A 22,796-nucleotide genomic window follows, 5' to 3' on the forward strand; every position below is an offset into this window, starting at 1 on the left:
GTTCATGGCAAATTACTGCTAGGTGTATACAAGATAGCAACAACTTTCAAGTACGGAAGTTGAATGATCTACACACGTGCTCAAATACCCAAATTCTTCCGAACAATAGGCATGCCACCAAGAAGGTCCTAGGAAATATATTGAAAGAGGTGATGAAACAAGAAGGTCGTGTCTATCGACCGAATGATATAAGGACTGATATGTAGGCGCGATTTAAAATAAGTCTATCATACCACCAAGCATGGAAAGCCAAATGTTACGCAATTGAGATGTTGAGGGGTAGTCTTGAAGATTCCTTTCAAATACTACCTAATTATCTATATAATCTTAGATTGTCTAACCCAGGTAGTGTAACCAACATTCGAACGGACAACAAAGGCAGATTTGTTATGAGTTACATGTCCATTGGTGCAGCGGTATGTTTAATGCTCTCTTCATTTACTTATTAATTTAACTCGCATTCATTAACAATGTTTCAATACTTTTATATGTAGACACGTTCGTTTGTTAACTATGCACGACCAGTTATCATAGTCGATGGGGCTCATTTAAAAAGTCGTTACTTGGGGACTAACTTGATTGTTGTCGCTATGGATGCTAACAATGGAATCCTTCCATTAGCCTACGGTATTGGAGCAGGAGAGACCACCGATCATTGGACATGGTTTTTTGGTAATCTAAGAGACTCTCTACAGTCTTCGGGGTGTTGTATTCATAATCTTACCATTATATCTGACAGGGCACCTGCAATAGCTGCTGGCATATCAATTGTATTTTCAGAAGTATTTCATGCACTATGTGCTAGACATTTATTGGGAAACCTTAAAAGTGTGTCTAAACGAGTTAAAAGTTACGAGTGGCACTACTGGAAAATGTGCAAAGCGTATAGAAAATCTGATTTTGATCACCATTATGGTATACTAGCACGACGTATTCCAGATAGTACACGTACACTCACTACTGTTGGCCTCAACAGATGGTCTAGACATCATGCAGATCGTGTTCGGTATGCTTATCTGACTATTAATAGTGCAGAGTCAATGAACGCACAGTCAGTTCATGCGAGGAAACTCCCGATTACAATGCTGCTTGAATTCTTTAGAGCTTCAGTTCAACAATGGTTTTGGGAACACCGAAACACTGTACATGGTTTAACAACACCTGTCACTTCATATGCAGAGCGTAAGCTGGGTAAAAGAAATCACAAGTCTCTTACTTGGACTGTCAAACCGATATCACAAGTTAAGTTTGAGGTAATGGATATGAAAAAAGGCGGTAAAGTCAATCTACAAGATAAAACTTGCACATGTAAACAATGGCAGTTTTTCGGTATACCTTGTGGACATGTAATGGCAGTAGCAAGGTATTTTGTACTACGTGACGTCACTACACACATTCAGAAGTATTTCCACACTGAAATGTACAAGTCGGCATACAATGAAGATATTAACCCGCTAGATCATATTTCTAAATGGATAGATCTAGGACACCTACAAACCGTCCTACCGCCATTGGTTACAAAACGACAATCGGGTAGACCGAAGAGTACTGCTCGTATACCGTCCCAAGGAGAAGACAAAGACAATTTCAAATCTAAAAGAAAATGCAGTCGTTGCTTGGAATATGGACACACAAGATAAACTTGCACCGCACATTATGACCTATCTGAAGGCACACAAAAGTCCAAGTGTAACTCAAAAACAAAGGCAAAGCCGAAGGGGTTGGTAAAGGGGAAGGGTAAAGGAAAACGTGAAGACTCATGCTCAACACAATTTGGCTCGACTTACAATTTGAGTGATGATTGGCTTCTTCTTTGTGTTTTAAATGTGTTTAACTGCCATAGATGATAGGTATGCGTGTTCGTATGTTTTCTGCCGTTTAACTGTCGTGTATGTGTTGTGTCTGTAACTTGTGTTATTTGTTGTGTAATCAATAAATGTAGTATGAGATAATATATAATATTTGTTGTTCAAATTAAAGTTTATTTCACTAAATTGGATGGCAGGCTACATTGGAATTCCGAAAAATCTTATCTGATATATCTTATCCAATAGTAGTATGAGTTATGCTTAGTCGACAAACTTATCGGTCACCTACAACGCAAGTATGGTCGAATATGGTTAGTCGACCGAGTTTTGGCTAACAAGTCAGTCGACCTTGAAGTCGACCATCTCATTGAAGTAGTCGACCAACATCAATGAAGAATGTTGGTCGACTACCTTGAAAACTAAAGTGGTCGACCGGGTAAAGGGGTAGTCGACCCAAATGGTGGTCGACCTAATGGTGTAAATAGACAATTTTTTTCCCGAAAGTGTATTTTGAAAGAAAAGTTTTTAAAAAGTGTATTTGGGCGAATTTCCCAGGATTGAATGATCTCGTGATCTTTTGAAAACCACATAGACCCTGTTGCGCGATTAAATACATCGACTAATACACAGACACAATTTGCACGAATCAATTACAACAAATTAGAACCAACGGTTGAATGAAAGACGATTATTATACTAACACGATGGATTCAACTTGAAGTGTACACTGGAATTAGAATGATAAAATAGTTATAGATGCTACATGTTTGACGTCATTAGATCCGACGTTGAAACATATCAATGTAATATTATATCTATACGAGATCTGACGTTAACATATAATCTAACAATATCCTAATAACGGTAAGAAATATTCATCTTCAAAATTACTTATTTATATATGTCTTTCACACACAACTTGTTTTCAAAAGAAATTTTAGCATAATAAATGAATATAAATTATATATGGTTTTTTCATATGGGAGATGATCTTCCACACCACTTTTTAATCCATGTACATTTTTGTCACATAAAACTCACAATTATACCTCTGAATTAATTTATAGAGTTGAACTTACATTATTATTATAACTATAATTAAGAGTATAATAGGTAATTAGGTGTATATAAATTAAAAAGTGTTATGTGATGATCACTTCCATTTCCATATCTATCTATTAATGATTATTTTTCTTAAAAAGTTAATTTCATGTCTATTAAACAAGTTATTGGGCCGGATGTCCTTTTGAAAGCAATCTCTTTATCCGTCGAACATAGAGAGAGATGACTTTCTCTACTCTTGTGAGTGTTTCACTCGGGGTGGAGAAATGATTTTTCGTTATTCTAGGATAGAGGAAGGGTTGTCTACGCATCACCTCCCCCATACTTCACGCATGTGGGATTGGGCATGTTGTTGTTGTTGTTGTGTAAACAAGTTATTACAATCTGGACACCTTTGATGGATTACAACAATGATTTGATTAAACTTCGGAAATGAGAGGGCCTTATCGACACAATTATACTAATTGTGGATTAACCTACAAATTCGTAGACGTGAACAAAAAAAATACTAATTCACGGGAATGAAGATTATTGAACCACTTGAGTAATATACTAAACTAGATTTATGAGCCCTTGCACGGGTATTCATCCGAAAAAATTATATAGTATTTTGAAAATTTATATGAAATGACGATATTATACGGTCATGTCCTAAGTACTGTTGTGGGTTATTTATGTACTAACAAAAGTGGTAAACTTAATCTCACTAATACATGGTCATTTCTAATTTATGAGCCCGTTGGACGGGTTTTAATAATGACTGCGAACTTTATCTCACCAGCGATCTACTGAACTGTTTCATTATGTTCCTTTTCAACCCAAACTCATATTGACCGAAATCCTGACCATCTACAATTAACACAAAAGAAGATGTTAATTACAACAGCTTACATCGCAGCTTTTACAACAGATGTTAATTACAACAGCTTTTGTGTAATTAACACAAAAGATGTTAATTACAACAATGGCCTACCTCAGCAGCTTGCATCGCAGCTTTTCTTTCATCCACTTGTGTTACTCGGCCGACCCAAACAAACACCTCTGACCCACAATCCAAAAGATGGCATTTGCTGTTTTCAAGTAACGATTTCGAAAGTTCGCCATCTACGTGCTTAACCTGACCTTTAGCAATGCTGCAAAAAAGGCAATAAAATGTAAGCATAAGTAATACATGGGCATTTAAGTATCTGATTCAACATAATAGATCCACACACATAAAAAATGGAAATCACAATGATTATAGAATTATACCAATAAAGTTTTGGAGGAGTCTTTTCTACGACTATATGATCATCATTTGCGACCTTTTTGCTAATAGGCGCAAAACCGCCAAATATGACCCAAAATTCACCCGAGTCACCCTCCGCGTGTAGCTTTCGGTCATCTAAAATATATCAAGAAAGTTATGAAAATAATGATCTTACTACCTTACTTGTAAACTATATTCAAAAGTTGACAACATGTCAACTTTTGACTGACAATGACCAACTTTGACCTGACTTTTTTGCGTTGACCGACTAATTAGACGTTTTTGGGAAACATGGGAGGGGCTAGTCACCAAACTGCTGCGACCGCCGTTTGCAACCATGGTATTATGTAAAATTTCATACAGACAAAACTTAAAATCAATCTATATAGCATATTCACATACCAACAATTGCAACATCACACGTCCCATCATGAAATCATCCTTCAACAATTGAATAACTTCAAGTGCTTTAGCCCGTTCTTGTATATTCGAATTTGCCCCATTAAATTGTAAAATCTTATCCTTTGTATCCAAGATAAAGACATCATCATGATTCAATATAGATCGAGAGAAAGGTACCTGAATAAAAAACACATCTTCATTTTCAATAATAGAGTAGACATACAACATAACAATCAAAATTCAAAATATTGTGATATTAAAACCTGCTTCAATCTGACAGCTCGTTTTCCTTTGCATGTGTACAATCGTATTTGAAATTCTTCTTCTTCAATTTCCTTAAATTCTGTTGCAACACCACCCTCGAGTGGTATAATACACGATTTAAAGTATGAAAAAAAATCTATCAGATTCATGACCCTGTGGTTCCCTATATTGCACCGCGCGTATCACCAAGAATCGCATCAAGTTCGACTCTCTTTATTGCTGTTCTAGCTTCATCCTGTATTATGCAATGGAATTAAGATACTATAGAGTTAAACTTCACAAAAAAAAAAGATAAACATTAAGGTGTTGTTTGTTTTTCAGTCCGCAGATCTTATTTTTACTATTTGTTTGCAAGCTCGCAGACGTTTTTACTACAAATTGTTTGTTTGAATAATGTCTTATTTTGTCAACTCTACTACATACGTTTTTACTTATGTTTGCAAGCTCGCAGATCTTATTATGTCTTATTTTGATCCAATTATTATAAATTGTTTTTTTGAAGATAAAAATTTTCATACACCCAAAGTAAAAGCATAGTAATAATAGATCAATAACAAATAGTAAAAATAAGTAGAAGCTAAATAAAAATAAAAGATATGTACCTTCAGTATCTATACTCATAGAACCTGAAGAGGATGTCTGCAACTGTCGCTGGAAGTACAAATAATTGGATTCACACAACGACAATAAGACCCCGACCCATGTTGGATTTTTGGGAAACCATATATCGTTCAATAATCACAAAAGAATACATATTGCAAACAACAAAATAGTCAATGGTATGAGCAAATTATGAAACAAATATTAACTTTAGCAGGTATCTAATTTATATATGTTTGCTGTTAGTTTCCATAAAACACTAATAGTAACCAATATCTATAATCCATAATGTAATTCAAAACCAAATACCTAATATGTGTTTACTATTTAGCAGTCAGAAAACATAGAAAATATATCGCAATCAAACTGGTAAGTTGTAACATGGTAGTTTATAAAAAACAAAAAAAGTTTTGACTCGATACCCATCCTGCCCGACACGCCCATTTGGCCACCTCAACCTGTCTTGGTAAAAGTTCCAAACTTTAAATATTTCTAGCATTAAATTAATATTGGAAGCTACAAAAGAGAATGTGTACCTAGAGTTATCATAAAGTTTCACTAAAAGAGAGCTTCACTCAGATTTGGCCTTCAAATTGACAGTTGAACCGTATTACTCCACAACTTAAAAAATATAGAACGTAGAATAATAAACACTCTAAAACTAACGATACATATTTTAAGTTTTTTGAAGTAGTTGCAGCAATCGATGAACAATGTTATCAAATTTTTCGATGTAGCAAACGTGGTCCCATTGACCGCCCATGCCCTTCATAATCTATTTCGAGCACTGCATACCCGTAGCTCGCAAGCTTTGTCCCACAACCTACAACCAAAATCATCTTTTATAAATTTAGCAAATCATATATGTGAAAGTAATATATAATAGATCTATTATAAAATTATAACCATGTCATGATACAGTACAGATACTATGAACTATTTAATATTTGACTGCAATGACTTGATTCATAATTTGATCAAATAGAGCAAGTAGATATGACTATTTATGGTACTCTACATAGGTAGCATTATCTTTCAAAAACTTACAATGTTTTTTTTTTAATAGAACAAGTAGATATGATTATTTATGACTATTTAGAATATGTTAATGTTGTTATAAAGGGATTCAGTATTTGATATAAAACCAAGATGACACTACATTCCATACCATAACCTGCAATAGAAACATTAACATATTCTAAATCAAACATTAATGAAGCTTAAATCACAAATTTTTTTTTTTATATTTTTTGTGTTTGTGTGTGTGTGTAAAAGATATTAATCACACCATGGCAGAGGAAGATAAATGCTTAAAAAGATGAAATCATGACTAATCGATCAGAACCTGGACATATATCTGGTAATGCCCTTCGCCAGATGTTCGTTGAGCCGTTCTACTACCTGGAATTCATTGAAAACTTTTATCAAACACTTGGTATGCAACAACCAACAATATAATTTGAGAGTTAGTGGTCTAATACTTTGCAACTACTAAGAAACAACTTTCTATGCAACACATCAATTCCAAAGATACATTGGCCACAAAGACACCGACACTGACAACAACTATATTTCATTTGTTCTTTTCCAGTCACTACACTAATATTCACCAACTGCAATTAATGTAAAACAACTTACACATCCACAAATGCATTTAGAATTGTACACCAGCATCAATAATAGTACCATGAAATTAAAACCACAAAATAGCAGGTTAAAAAAAAATTCTAACAGCAAACAATAAACATATACCTTAAGCACCTTCAAGCAGAGATTTACTAAAACACAGCAAAAAAAGTTAATACGACAAAGCATATGAAAACAAAAACCAATTTAAAGTGAACAAAATGTTCACTACAAAAAACAAATTCAAAATCAAGCAACGATAACCATTAAGTTGTTTTTAAATTTGATGTATATATAAGCAGGGTATCAAAATAGACTAATATTACTACCGTTGATACAACTACAACTGTGATCAACAACATTAGAAGCACACCATCGAAAAGTGGCTTTAGGCATGCTCTCTTCAATTTCTGCTCACGAAACAAAACTAAAAATTGAAGAAAGCTACCAGCAATTTTACTGTACAACAAATAGCTAAGTAATCAAATTCACTTTTAATATAAATTACAACCAATTACACAAAATACTCCTTCAGAATTAAAACAAACTTATTAATCAAATCACATATATCTACTTTTCAATTGACGATGAACCGTAATTAGAACGAAACAAATACAAATTCAAACTTACCCATTTAATGCGATAAAGCTTAATAAAAGCCGCTTGAAATAATTCTCGCAACGATTGACTGATTGAGGAATTTTCAATTCTTCATCGAATTGATTCCTGCAACAATCGATTATGAAACAAACTGAAACGTGTATCACGGAATTACACTCGCCATTGAAGAGATAATCGACGGATATAGTGATCGTGGTTATTCTAGGGTTTTTACTTTTGAGGGATAGGAGCGGTTTCAATGATCATGATGATGAACATGAACTTCCTTAAGAGACATTAATCGTTAAAGATTGAATCGGTGATAGAATGAATCGATGAAAAATAATTTTGTGAACCCTAATTTTGAACGACCCCAACCAATTGAAGGGATTATTGAGGGACACGTGTCATTTTTATAGAATTATTGGGATTTAATCAACTTTTAAGGAGAAAAAAGAAAAATGCTGAGGGTTAATGTAGGACTGCCACGTGGACTTAGCTTACCGGATTAGTAATATAGAGGATTATTTAAAATGCAAACTCATGTTATAATTTGATGGCCGGTGAAATAAGTGACATTGTCAAAGGGTATTTGATATATTTATCATTTTTTTGCTACATTCATCATAATTATGCATTAATATAATATACGATAGAACATGTTAATACATAATTTACGGTGAATGTTGTAAAAATGATAGTAAACATATCACCACTCATTGTCAAATAATAATGACATTAACTTTTGTAGGCCTAGATCAAATTTACAAATGAGAAATGCGTAGCAAATTTATTTTTACTATCTAGTTAAGGAATTTCTATGCTTATGAATCCAATTAGGTTTTGAGACTTGTGAATTTTCTCAATTCAGTACTTATGAGTAATTGCTTTTACTCTGTTCTTCAATTGTTTGAATGTTGGTATTTTGATTAATTGAATTATATGTTATTTTTCAATTGTCAAAGTATTATTATGCTAATTAGATGTTTAAGTCCGTAATTGCTTGAATGTTCTAATGATAGTAGTAATTAACAATGTTGATTATGGTCAAGTTTTCAATTATTGTTAAGGGTATAAGTAATATGATTTAGATGAACCGAGCTTATGTGTTTGTCAATCAGAACTGGTAATCTCTTTTGAGTCTAATGCTATCTTCAATCAAGCCTGGAGCTTGTTTAAGGCTGATTAGTTTGATAATGGAAATAATCAAAGAGCTTGTTTTGTTTATGGACAATTTAAGAAGAAATAGTAATGTATTAGTGTGAAAAAACTAGTGAATTTGTCTTTCATGTCGGTAAGAGATTAAGAGATGGTCCAACGTAGATACTCTCTTTAACAATGTTGTATATGTATATTAACCAGATATTAAATTTTGTGAAATTGTTCGGAAGGCCTTAATTTTTAAAAGTATTTAAAAATATGCTCTCAAAAAATCGTATTGCAAAACTGCTCCATGACCATGCATCATGTTTTTAGGTTGTCTGTGTGTTTCCGTGATAATGGCCGAGACAACCATTGTTCATCGCGAACATGCACCAAACCAAGCACCACGTCCGGTGTGTGGTACTTAGTGCTTGTTGTGCAAGAAATTTGAATGACTGTATATTTTGACTCGTAACTACGATTTAGTCAACCTTTTTTTAATCGTGTAATTTTTTTTTTCAATATATGTCCTTTGGCAAACAGCCGAAGGCGGTTTGTCCCAAGTTTTTCGAAATTAAGCCTGGAAGACCTTCAATTTTGACATTTTCGTTGATTTTGATATTTTTTTTTAACATATTTTGACCGTTCATAACTTGCTATTGAACATTCTAATTTTTGATGTGTTAACTCTATCACAAGTCTTGACTAGAAGTACACGAAATCCCTTAATTAAATTTAATAAACGTCACATTTCGCAAAATCGAGCATTTTCTAAGTTAATTAAAAAAATCACATCATATCAGATCTAATTTCAATACTATTTTTGTCACTTCAGAAGAGTTCCAACGGGTAGATCTTGAAAATACACATTTTAAAAAATAATTAAGAAAACGGTAACTAAATCAGAACCACGAGTTAAAAGATATGGGCATTCAAAGTTTTTGCCCAACAAGGACCAAATACTAAGCACCAAGCACAACACGCCGTGTGTGTTGCGTGTTGGTGATGAAAAATGGTTGTCTTATCATTATCTCTACAACACACAAACGCACCAAATTACATGTATTTCACTTTGTGGATTGAGTTTTGTTTGTTTTGGCAAGACATATCCCTCGTAATAAACCCAACAATTTGTGGCTGAAACTCTAGAAAGTTTCAACCCTACTAAGTTTGGTCTACAAAGCTCTGATCTTTTCGATTTTAGTTTAACACGGATCAAAAGATGGCCCTAAAACGCCTTGTTACTCAGGTTTAGATTTCTTTTAATACTTTTTTTCCTTCTTTTATTTCAAGGATTGCTATCTTTTTTTGCTTCTTAATTGTGTAGATTGCGTGTGTCAATCATGAATGTTAGTTAGGGTTGCATTTGAATTTTGAAAAGAAAAGAAAATAAATCCCAGTATTACTAGTCTTTTAGGGTTCTTATTTATATATTTGAATTTAAGAGTTAGAATATGGTTATGTAGCTGTAACTTGATGGACTAATTTAATGGGAATTTGATGTGCTAAAAATGAAGTGTTTTAAGAAAAACCAGTATTCAGTTAGATCTTTGCGTGTGAAATCATAAGGGTTATCAGATTAAGTTCCATGAATTTATCTCAAATCTAGGAACAGAAAGCTTATAATTTATAACCCGAAACCAGTTAAAGATTGCGCCTTTTTAAGAGTGGAAAGCAACAAAAACAGGGCTGAAGTTAGTAAGTTGAGGATGAAAACATTATTCTTGATGTTGTCGATAATATTCTTTATGACAATTTTGTTTGTTGTTAGTTATCAAGCAACCAGTAATTCATATATTGTTTGTAAGATGGACATGTTCATTAGAATTTTAGTGACATGAAGTGTGTAGACGAAGCATAATGATACGCTATTCGGTTAGCGTATAGAAAAACACATTTTAAAAGAACCGAACACCATAAACGTGAATAAAAGCATCAAAAAACAATAAAGTATAAGTACATTAGCGACCAGCGAATAGAGAAGGCGGATAGCGAAGAAAAACAAGAATCAACTTCTGAAAAATAAGGGTTGACTCACCAGTCAGAATGTGACGCGTGTCCATCTTGAGGAAGAACCTTTGACTTTTTTGGCTATAAATAGGTCACCTGGACTTCATTGATAGGCAAATCAGATCATTTTGTCAATGCAGAACTTTCTCTCTCTACAGAGATTTTCTCTCTCTAAAGTGATTGACCAAGTTTGACCTTGACTGGATTCGCAGCTTGACTCTGGATCCGGTAATCATTGTTATTCGGAGAGTATTCAAGAACTTAAACCGCTCGCCGTCAACGTGATTGTGATTTGCACTTGTATTCTATCCGCGATCCGGATTTAGTATTATCAAAGAAAAAAATGAGCTTGAGGAGATCGTTCTCTATCTTCGTGACCCTAAGGTAGTAAGTGCACCATCAAACCTTAAAGATGTACTCTGCATTTTTTTTTTTTTGGGTAAAGGGGGGTCACCCGGTGAATTTTCTATATATATATAAACAAACGGTTACAAGCACAAATGCTACAAGAGAGTCTTGAAGCCTCAAAACGAACCAGAAGACTAAATATCAAAAAGATACTAAAGCCTATACACAAGCAAACTCAAATTGAGCTGTACTAAACAAAGAACCACAAATCAAGGTACTCTCCATAAGGCTTTCATGTTTTGCACATCCTGAGAATATTTAAATTTTAGCGAAAGTAGCTTGAGACGAACCGTTGAAGTAATAACCTGAACCAACTGTTCGATTGACCTTGTCTTTGATTGGAATAACCTTTGATTCCTTTCTTGCCAAACAAAATAAATCGTAGCCGAAAAAATAATCTTTGCAACCACTATACGAGCAAGCTGTTTCGAAGCTATAGTTATTAACAGATTAACCACATCAAGCCATCTAGAACTCGAGATAGGGATTTGAATTAGACTCTTCATCTTGGACCATACCTGCAATGGGTAAGAACATTCAAAGAATAAATGTGAATGGGAGTCTGGGACTGTTTTGCAAAAAGTACATAATAAGCTTCCACCATTCGCTCCATTCCTCTCCCAGTCCTTTATTTTGTCTCGAGTCTTGAGTTTTTCACCCATGAGAAGCCAAGTCAGGAAAGCGTGTCGAGGAATGCATTGAGAGAACCAAACTAAACTACACCATGGAACCACATTTGACCTGGGACGAATTGAATTACAAACCAAGTTAGCTGAAAAACGTTGCATATTACCATTGTTGTCCTTCCACATCAACACGTCTTCATTATTTGAAAAAACGGGAGGATTGATCCGATGAAGGAAGGGATACTTCTGAACCCAAAATCGTGGCCATTGGCAGCCATCATGTCGAATAACATCCCTTAGCTTTGCTTGCAACGAGTAACCTGCCACTTTAATGTCCCTGCTCGAGATAATATTTGCAAGAGGACCGTATTCACACCAAGTGTCATGCCATGCCAAGATATTTCGCCCATTCCCAACTTGGTGTATCAAATTGTCTCGAAGTGTATTACGCATCCTCAGCATTTTCCGCCAACCCCAACTACTATCAGCTGGAACAGTTACCTCCCAAAAACTTTTCTTCCGGAGACGATATGAATGAACCCATTTGACCCACAAAGATTGTTTATTAGTTAGGAGTCTCCATACCTGAGTGGCCATTAAAGCAAAATTCCGATTTTTTAGATGTTTGATACCAAGCCCTCCTTCTTTCGGCAAACAAACATCATCCCATTTAACTTTAGCTCTACCTGTCTTCATATCCCCCTGACACCATAAGAAACCACGGAGCAATTTCTCAATGTCTTTTATTATAGCATCAGGGAGAGTAAACACGGAAGCCCAATAGATCTGCATAGAAGATAAAACGGATATAATAAGCTGAACTCTTCCTGCAAAAGATAGAGATTTATTCTTTCAATCGTTGATTCTAGCTTTGACTTTTTCCACTAAGCTCTTACAGTCTCTGTAGTGAAGTCTGGAAGAGATTAAAGGGACTCCCAAATACCTGACTGGGAGATGGCCCTCCTCAAATGGCATTAACCCTAGGATCTGATCTTTAAGTATTTGAGGAACATTCGCGAAAAAGGCTGTACTTTTTTGGATACTAGGAATTAAGCCGGAACATGCCTTAAACTCCTCGAGGGCTTCGGAAATAATTGTGACCGAACCAGCATCACCATGCGAAAATAATAAAAGGTCGTCCGCAAAACAAAATAATAAAAGGTCGTCCGCAAAACACAAACTTATCAGATTTTGCTTCTCACACCGTGGATGATAGATGAAATTACCTGAACGTTGAATATTACGGCTGAGAATTAAAGAAAGAACTTCCATGATTAAGGTGAATAAATATGGTGACATTGGATCTCCTTGTCTGAGGCCACGCCTACCTTTGAAGTAGCCATGGAGCTCGCCATTAATACTAATCGAGAACGATGTTGACGTGACACACTTCATTATCCAGTTTATCATGGTTCTGTGGAAACCAAAATTATAGAGAATCTCCTCCAAGAACTTCTAGTCAACAGTATCGTACGCTTTCTGAATGTCCACCTTAAAAGCACATCTAGGCGTACCACGATTCAAGTGATAATTTCTCATAAGCTCCTGAGTAAGGAGAATATTATTCGAGATACTCCTACCAGGAATGAAAGCCGATTGATTTTCCCCAACAACATCATCAAGGCATGTCATGATGCGGTTAGAAATGATCTTGCTAATGCACTTATAGAGAACATTGCAACACGAGATTGGACGATAGTCATTGACCTTATTAGGGATAACAACTTTCGGAATAAGGGCCAGGATGGTATGGTTCAATTCTGTTAGTAATTGGCCGTTATCAAAGAAAGTTCTAACAGCTTCACATACATCGTCCCCTATAATGTCCCAAGTGCTCTTGAAAAATGCAGAAGAGTATCCGTCCGGACCAGGAGACTTGGACTCACCAATATTAAACATTGCATCCTTGATTTCAATGTTGGTAACATCGCGTATCATATAATTCGCCTTTTCCTCCGATATCCTTCTTGTGAACAGCTCATCCAATTTCAAATAATTGCATGGGTACTGAGTGCCCAAGAATTGTTCATAATGCGTTACAAAAACATTCGGCACATCCTTTCCTTCCACCAAATTATCCATTTGATCATAGATTGCATGAATGTGGCTCCTGATAACTTTTCCCCTAACAACCTTATGAAAATAACTTGAGTTGCTATCACCAACCCTTAGCCATTCCACTTTCGATTTTTGTTTAAGGAACCGCTCCTCCTCTAGAAGGGCTTCATTATACAATCTCAGCATATCCCTCTCTTTGGTTCGAATCTCAATCACGTGAGGGTTCATATCAAGATGTTTCTGGATTTCATCTAATTGTTGGCGCAGAGAGGATACATGAGCATGAATACTTCCTTTGTTCCACATGAGCTATCTAATAGGTTTTTTAAGTAATCGCATTCTTTTCACCACCCGAAACATCATGTGCCCTTCTATATCTGTTTTCCAACCATTAATAACCACTTCTTTGAAATCAGCATTGTGAGTAACAAAATTACCAAACTTAAATGGTTTAGGTTTTACCTCTTTAGGCTTCTCAATCTTCAAAACCGCAGGAGCATGGTCCGAGATTCAATAAGGTTGGAAAATTACATAGGCATTCGGATGTAACCCAATGAACTCGTCATTTGCCATTACACGGTCAATCTTCTTTAAAATACCTGTCACAGATTGTGGTCTCTGGTTCCAAGTGAAGTGAAGGCCTTTATGGTTAATATCTGACATTTGAATATCTTCAATACATTCCTGGAATTCACGCATAGCGATAGTAACCTTAGAAGATCCTGAAGAAGAGTCGTCTGGGGAGAGAGCAACATTAAAATCACCGAACATGACCCAGGGCTGACTACCTACAAATCTGTTATGCATAGATAATTCACGCCATAAAGGCCTGCGATTCATGTAATTATTTTCGGCATAAATAAAAGAAGCAAAAAACTGACTATTGTCGCAAACCATATTAATTTGGCAATGTATTGCTTGATCAGAAATGGCCAGGATCATCAGCCTCACTACATTTGGGTTCCATCCTAGAATTATACGAGTGCCACGGTTGCAGACACTATTATTCGACGACCAAACCCAGTTTGGAAATACTGAGTTACATATATTTGCGAGTTTTCCAAGAGCCACATGTGATTCAAGGATGGCACAAATTGACAATTTGTTCCTAGAAACAACTTCTTGAACCTCTCTCTGTTTCGGGACACGGTTCAAGCCCCGTATGTTCCATGCAGTGATACTAAACATTGGGCACTTCTTTTATGGGAGTGCTTGCCCCCTTAGTGTTTTTCTTTGATGCCAAAAACTGTGATGTCTCATCCTCATTATGTTCAGTGTCACTTGGTTCATCTACTAAATCAAAGATCTTATCATTATTTTCATCAATATTTTGTAAGGCTGCAAAAGAGTTACCAGTTTTAACTTTGTCCTTCTTTGTTCCATCTTTAGACGTACCCGCTTCATCATCATTACTAGGTTTATTAACCACACCAGTAGGTATAGTAGTAGATTTACGCCTATAAACCAATTTGGGCTGTTGTTTCCCAACCACAAAACCGTCATTAGTCTTTAAGTTTTTTGCTCGATGAGTACCTACGGTGACTCCCTTTACTTGTCGTGCCTTGACTTTAGTAAAACCATCAGCATCAACCATCTTTAAATCAGCCGTAACTGGGATATTTTGGGGACATTGCGAGTCCTTGTGACCAAATACACGACAACCTGTGCAATGCGGAGGTTTCCATTCATATTCAACTTTTATTGTCTCCTTTGTAAACCGTTTACTAATCGGACAAGGAACAGCAACAGTTAGACTTTCTTTTAGATCTGTCAAAGCTGAGACTTCAATTATTGCTCGAGCATAGTTGGGGCGTCCCCATGACTCTAAACACATTGTACTTGTGTAGGAGTCCAACATTAATGGTTTACCAATCTTTGACGCTATTGCACTCAATCCCACTTCAGTAAAAGCAGCAAGCGGTATGTCGTGTATCTTGACCCAAACTGGGACAGTCTGAATATCCTCTTTGGTAAGGACAACACGAGGCGACCACTTATTCAAGATTATTGGGACTGATCTGATTATCCATGGACCGTTTTCAAGCACATCCATTAAACCTTTTTCAGTACTAAACTTGAAAAAGAAAATTCCTTTAGTGTTCATCATTGTCTTTTCAGTGCCGTACTTCTTCCAAGTATTCATAACATAATTTTGCACTACGGGAAAGGCAATTCTACGACCCACAAAATAGCCATATAAAGTATTGTTGTACCTGCTCAAAGCCTCCTCAACTGAAGCAAGCGGAATCTCAACATCTATCCCATCCTCAAGACTTGCCGGTTGTTCAATGAATTTGAAGTTGATTTTTCGGTGAGGGGCTATCTCTCCCACCACCGCATTCATATACGAATTTATAGGAAGATTAGCAGCAACCTTCTCTATATGTGCCCCAGTTTCCACAGATTCCTTATCTTTGGCCATATCAGTATTACTATAATTGTCTCCAGTATTCACGTGCATCGGAAAAAGCATATATTCCGGCAACATGTTAGTATCTAGTTCCTGCTCCTTCACTGATACATCATCATCATTAGAAGAGTCATTAACCGTATGAACACTAACCTTATCGTAATCATGCCCGGAAGGCGACAGAGGTTCATCGTTAGCATTACTGTCATTGTTTTCACTAAGCTGGATACTCACACTATCATCTAATTTCGAGTTTTTCATTGAGTAATCGTCAGTTTGTCTTGTTTCTTCCATGTCATCTACCCCAATTTTTCTGTTGCGCAAAACCCTAGGCACAGTTATGGTCTCGTTCTTTTTCTTTTTCTTCCCAGCAGAGTTCTTCCCCATAGGGGTTTGATCAGGATTCGTAAAAGATAAGAATGAATGCTAAATATTGATGAAAGAATCAATGTACTCTGCATTTAATTATAGTTATTAGAAGTAATGTCATATATTGATTAATTAGGCAAATGTCCATTTTGGTCATTGTATTAGTCAGTTACTTAAATAATCTGAATCGCCAGGCACTCATCAAACCACTGATTATCTGAATATTACATTTGTAAACAGCACAAGCACAGTCAAACACTATTTCACAGTACATTTTATAACCGTCGATTATATGATTCTTATTAGTATACTACTAGTATTTTATATACCGCAACGTCGTGGATTAACTCCAATAATATTTAGTAATAAACCATCACAAGATAGCCTAGTGGTTGGGGCCCTGAGTTTCTTGCAAGAGGTCTCATATTCGAATCATGTTTAGGACGAATATTTTGTGGTGGCTAGGGAAGGGTTGGAAACAGCCAGGGAGTAATTCTACTGGGCTGCATACATCAGAGTATGGGGTCAGATTACTCCCCCTCCCGGTAGCCCGAACTAGAAAAACCTTTTACGTAATAATAACTAACCGACGAGACACATAACTAATTACGAGGGAGGCAAATGTTCCCAAATTAGGAGACATGGAATTCTAATCAATGGTTAAAATTCATACTAATTGTTGAAATCCAAATCAATGGTTTAGAAATAGGAGAGAGAGAGAATTATATACCATCACCCAAATCAATGGTGAGATTATGATTCATCTGACGGTTGGAATAGAATACGCTTACCTAATTATGACTTTCTTAATATATAGTTAGTTACATAAATATATTAGATTATTTCAAATTCTCACATTGTTAACTTCAAAAGAGTCATCTAGGAAAGGGGGTCCATATATGATTTTTCATTTTGATTTCGATAGCGGTTTACTCAGCTTGGTGGGAAGCTACCCAAAGGTGTTTATTAGTGGGCCCACCCGGGACCGGTAAAACCATGTTAGCTAGGGCGATATCGGGAGAAGTAGGTGTAGCGTTTCTTTTCATGTAGCGGGAGTGAATTCGAAGACATGTTTCTTGGTGTTAGAGATCTTTTTGTTGCAGCTAAGAAACGATCACCATGTATAATCTTCATAGACGAGATTGATGTCATTGTTGGTAGCCGTAACCCGAAAGACCAGCTGTACATCCGAGTACTCCAAGAGTTGCCGAGTACTCCCTAAAAAGTCTCGACCGAGTACTCTCCGAGTGGCGATTTTTGCAACCTTGATTTGATAATTTAGGTCCAATAATCAGGTTTTGATAATCTGTTCCTTAGAAGCTGAAACATAGGGGTGGTTAACTTAAAGGAAAGATAGTACTTACTATCTCTCCTTAATCTTATTACCTACTTTAAAAACATTTTTTATTTGGATTTGATTTTGTATTCCATCCTACTGTAGATTAAATATATTAGCAAATCATAAAAACTTCCTTTTTGGGCCTATCCATTAGTAATATAAGCATCATCTGATCATTATTCAAAACACGAAAAATCATTGGTCATCTTGTTTGATGATAGGTTAGTAGCCTGTGGGCTTGGGTCCGTTAGGGTTTATAGACGTGGGCTTGGGTCCGTTAGGGTTTATAGGTTTATTAGGGTTTGATCATGTAATATAAATATTGACATATCGTATGAGTATCGAATAATAATCACGGGTTATATTACTTAACACATCTCACTATCACTGCTTCGAACAGGTGAAGCACACACATTATCTTCGGTAAAACGTTATATTTCTGCCTGTTATCTGATTTATATTATTGAATTTCACATAACCAGATATTAAAGGCTGGCGATTCGATGGTTGTGGCCAGAGGAACTCCCGGATTTTCCGGTGCCGATCTTGCAAATTTAGTAAACGTTGCAGCTCTCAAGGCAGCAATGGACGGTGCAAAATCCGTCAGCATGGCTGACCTGGAATACGCTAAAGACAAAATCATGATGGGCAGTGAAAGAAAATCAGCTGTCGTATCAGACGAGGTTCGCAAACTCACTGCCTACCATGAAGCTGGTCATGCACTCGTGGCTATTAATATGGACAGGGCCCACCCGGTACACAAAGCGACTATTGTTCCTCAAGGTATGGCTCTTGGTATGGTGGCTTAGTTGCCAGAAAAAGACAAAGCTAGTGTTTCCCGTAAGAAATGCTAGCTCGACTCGATGTTTGTATGGGAAAAGTATGTGGTACCGAAGCTAGGTTACTAATCGAAAAAGAAGTCCGATGATTTTTGGAAAAAAGCCTATAATAATGCCAAGAATATTCCTACTACGTACAGTGACGAACATCATGCACTTGTTAATGCGTTACTAGAACACAAGACATTATCAGGAAACAGATAAACTGATAAAGAATTGCTCGCTCGATTGAACACGCCACCTCAACAACAGCAACAGATGGTTGCACCGAGACCAGTATCATCTTTAACGCCAAATCCTGCTGCGGCGGCAGCTGCTACCGCCGCCAGTGCTGTCTCTGCTGCAGCCAAGGCCAAAGGTATTACTCCTGTGGGATCTTGACACTAAATGGTGTAGGGTTATATTTACAGAAACAAACCCATGTGCATATTATGGTGACTTTTAAGGTACTAGGACATATGAAAAGTAATAGGATACCGCAGCGGCAGCATAATGTTGTCAATATAGTGGTTACATTGAGATCTTTAAGAGAGAATTTTTCTGTTAAATTTTTCTTTGGATTCGCAGAGGAAACCTAGCAACAACTACATTGAGTCCCTACTAGCGAGTAAAACCCCGGGTGACGCTCCTTGAGCGACGAAACCCGTAACCGGGTAAATTGAGCACATTGGTGCCCTCTCCAATCAGGACCCAATTTTCATTCGACTTGGGCGTTACCAAGATTCGAACCTGAATCTCCTGCATCACAGGGTACTCGGTGGCCACTGGCCAGTGGGCTATGCCCAAGTGGTTTCTTTCTGTTTAATTTAGTGAACACAATTTAGAATACTGAGTTTTTTGTTATGTTTTGTACCTACTGTACAAGGATTGAGTCGTGTTGAACCCATATATTGTTTTTTTTAACGGTTGAACCCATATATTGTGATGTCCATTTTCGATGTTGAATAATTAATTGCCAAACTTTATTTCGATTTTCGTTTTTTTAAATAGTTTTGTGTATGTTAATGATAACTCTAAAAGCTACTTGAAAAATCCTTAAAAATAGTAACTTTTGCATGTTAGCTGTTTATGTAATAATTTTTGCATTTTTAGACTTGGATGAGGGATCGTTTATGTGAAAATTTTTGCGAATTTGAACTGTAAATGTAAAAATAAAAGACTTGCGATGCAAATATGTACGGAATATAAATTTACATTAACCGATCATACATTTTGACCATTTTTGACAGGGCGGGATATAACCATAATGCCACCATTAGACCACTCGTAACAGCCATCGGCAACGCCGTTGCCGGCTGATTTGGACACCGGAAACCGCCGTAACAAGGCGTTTCCGGGCGGCGTTTTCGAGGCGTTGGGAGACTTCCAACGGGTGAGAAAACGTGTGTTGAAGCCACGTGTCGTCTTGTGATTCGTTGGTCAATCCAACCGTTTGAAAATGTAACGGCTAAAAAAAAAAAAAAAATTACCTTTTTTTTTTTTTTAATTATATAAACACTACAATACCAAACCTCAAATACATACACACAATATTCTACAAAACATCTCATAAACAATCTAATCTTCTTACAAATTTATCAAAATGTCTAACACTCCAAACATACCAATCATTCCACGAAACCAAGATCACGAAGAACCCGCAACACCACTCTCCAATACCCGTCCGTTTTCTAATCTTTTTGTGTTCGGGAGTGCTAACCAACCCGGAATCGCAAACCAACCAATACTCACGCCAAGTCCACAACAATACGCTCATATAACTCGAAATTTGTTCGGGTTAAATCAACAACAACCACCCTTGACACCACTAACGTTAGAACAACAACAACAACAACAATGAACATTTTTTCAACAACAACAACAAATGTTTCAAAACCAACAACAATTGTTTCCAAACCAACAACAAATGTTTCAATCGCAACAACAACAAATGTTCCAAACTCAATCTCAAGCGCAACAATCTCAAGCGCAACATCCGAAGTGGATCATTCCAAATGATCCGGTTGCTAGAGCTCAAGCTCAAGGTGAAGGTGAAACAGGGTATCGTGTGGATATGACGGGTATTGGTGAAAGTCAAGGAGACCCGGTTAGCCCCTCGCAAGACTTTGAGGCGGAGTTGTTTGGGGACATTCCGATGCCGCGTCCAATGGGACGAAATAAAGCAAAGAAAGCTCAAAAAAATTCGGAATCTTCGGACACGGGGGGGGGGGGGGGGGGGCTTCTCGAGGCAGAAGTTCGAATTCGTCAAGGATAGAGTCGTTTATGGACAAGTGGGAACATGTGGCGGAAGGGAAGACGAGTGCGATATCCAACTTCAACAAGTTTTGCACTATGCAAACCGCACTCACACAAGTTGATTTGTTGGGGAGATCTTCGGCTACGATGGAAGATCCGGATGACGTGATTCGTCTTGAAAATCTAAAAAAATATGTTCGAGACATGATGAAAGACGACATGAACATCGACGGTAACCCCCGAGAATAGATTCTATTTATGTTGTTCCGTATTTTTTTTATGAATTTAATTTATGTTTCTAGGACTTTTAAGTATGTAATTTTTTTTTAAGTAATGGTATGTTTATGACTTTTAATTATTTACGTTATTCCATCCTTTTTATTTGAGTGCTACAATAAAATGAATAAAATCAATAAAAAAAACATAAAAAGAAAATTAAAATTCCACATCAGCATTCCACTACCACAACACCAACCCACAACACCAACTTTCAACACCACCACTACTCCACTCTCTCCCACAACACATCCTAATCATCAAAAAACCCACAACATCACCCCACAACACACCCAACCATTACAAATGGTCTTACACACTTAATGCGGCGTGATGGTATTAGAATATTTGGGTGTGATGGATGCCTTCACGGGCTGAATCAATAAAAAAGATCTTACGGAGTATTATTTTTACATTTTCTACTTTTTTCACCACATTTTTTTCTCAATTTTCATCACGCTCTTATCACCCATTCCCCGCTATTCTCATTTTCACAGTACATTTGCCATGCCAATGCTACTCTTTCAGTCTCAAGTTAATAGTCCATAGACAAAAGAGCACACAGCCTAATACATATCATTATCACACTTCACTTTTTATTCACTCTACAGTTTTACTCTTACTTTTTATATACGGAGTATATTTTAATTTTACATGTATTAAGGAAGGGTATAAATTCACATTATTCTTAACTATTTATAGAAGTGGATTATTGATTTGAGACATTTTGAAGAGAAAAAAGAAAGTACTACTCCCTCCGTCCCATATATATTGTCCATTATATTTTTTTATGGATGTTCTAAATTAATTATCCACTTTCATAAATAGAAAAGAATAATGTAATAAAGTTCTTTGTGCCCCTACTTTATACATGTAAGACAAATTGATAGGTTAAAAGTAAGAGGTAAAACTGAAAAGTTAACAGAAAAGTACATGTGTAAGGTACTTTTTCTTAAACTGTGTGTTTTTTGTTTGGAGACAATAAATTTGGGACGGATAGATTGAAACTGAGTAAGTATTACCTCACAAAACTTCATCACATTGTCAAGGCTCCCTTAAAAATAGTCTTTAACTCTTCAATAATAATAAAAGGAAGTTATGAGAGTGGACTTTGGTCTGCAAAAAGCTTGGTTCCTTTCTTGTGTACTCCTTTTAATTCGCCATTGGTAGTAAAAGTTTGGTTTTATTATCAGCTTTATGTCAACTTTTAGGAACAAGATCAAGATTGAAAGGTTTAAAGTGATTCTTGACACAGTAAGATCACACTTTTTTTGATTGTGTTTATAATTATGACGAATCAAATTATTAAAATTCCTCTTTTTTATTTAATCCTTATCCTTATAAATGATATACCCTCAAGTTTTCAGAGGAAGGAAATATAGAAATAAAATTGCAAGAAAAACATGTTGAGTCCAAATTTTACCATAAAACAAATCAATGATGGAGGGATAACATACTTATACATTGGCATT

At 36.2% G+C, this 22,796-nt stretch overlaps 2 protein-coding genes and 1 pseudogene across 2 annotated transcripts; 2 read left to right on the forward strand and 1 right to left on the reverse strand.

The window, feature by feature from the left end:
* Nucleotides 1–590: 590 nt before the first annotated feature.
* Nucleotides 591–1,640, forward strand: LOC139872948 (uncharacterized). The gene has a single exon (XM_071860911.1). The coding sequence runs from the start codon at nt 591–593 to the stop codon at nt 1,638–1,640; it is 1,050 nt and encodes a 349-aa protein (XP_071717012.1).
* Nucleotides 1,641–4,500: 2,860 nt separating this feature from the next.
* On the reverse strand, nt 4,501–7,645 carry LOC139873041 (villin-2-like). The gene is made up of 8 exons (XM_071861007.1): nt 7,642–7,645; nt 7,138–7,163; nt 6,947–6,998; nt 6,731–6,786; nt 6,554–6,559; nt 4,960–5,020; nt 4,785–4,864; nt 4,501–4,698 (listed from the first exon to the last, which is right to left on the reverse strand). Exons 1-8 carry the CDS (start codon nt 7,643–7,645, stop codon nt 4,501–4,503), a joined length of 483 nt encoding a protein of 160 aa, XP_071717108.1.
* A 2,192-nt stretch (nt 7,646–9,837) lies between these two features.
* LOC139886453 (ATP-dependent zinc metalloprotease FTSH 4, mitochondrial-like) lies at nt 9,838–19,860 on the forward strand (annotated as a pseudogene).
* The last annotated feature ends 2,936 nt before the right edge of the window (nt 19,861–22,796 follow it).

The sequence above is a fragment of the Rutidosis leptorrhynchoides genome, chromosome 1, assembly GCF_046630445.1.
Source record: "Rutidosis leptorrhynchoides isolate AG116_Rl617_1_P2 chromosome 1, CSIRO_AGI_Rlap_v1, whole genome shotgun sequence".
Classification (NCBI taxonomy): domain Eukaryota; kingdom Viridiplantae; phylum Streptophyta; class Magnoliopsida; order Asterales; family Asteraceae; genus Rutidosis; species Rutidosis leptorrhynchoides.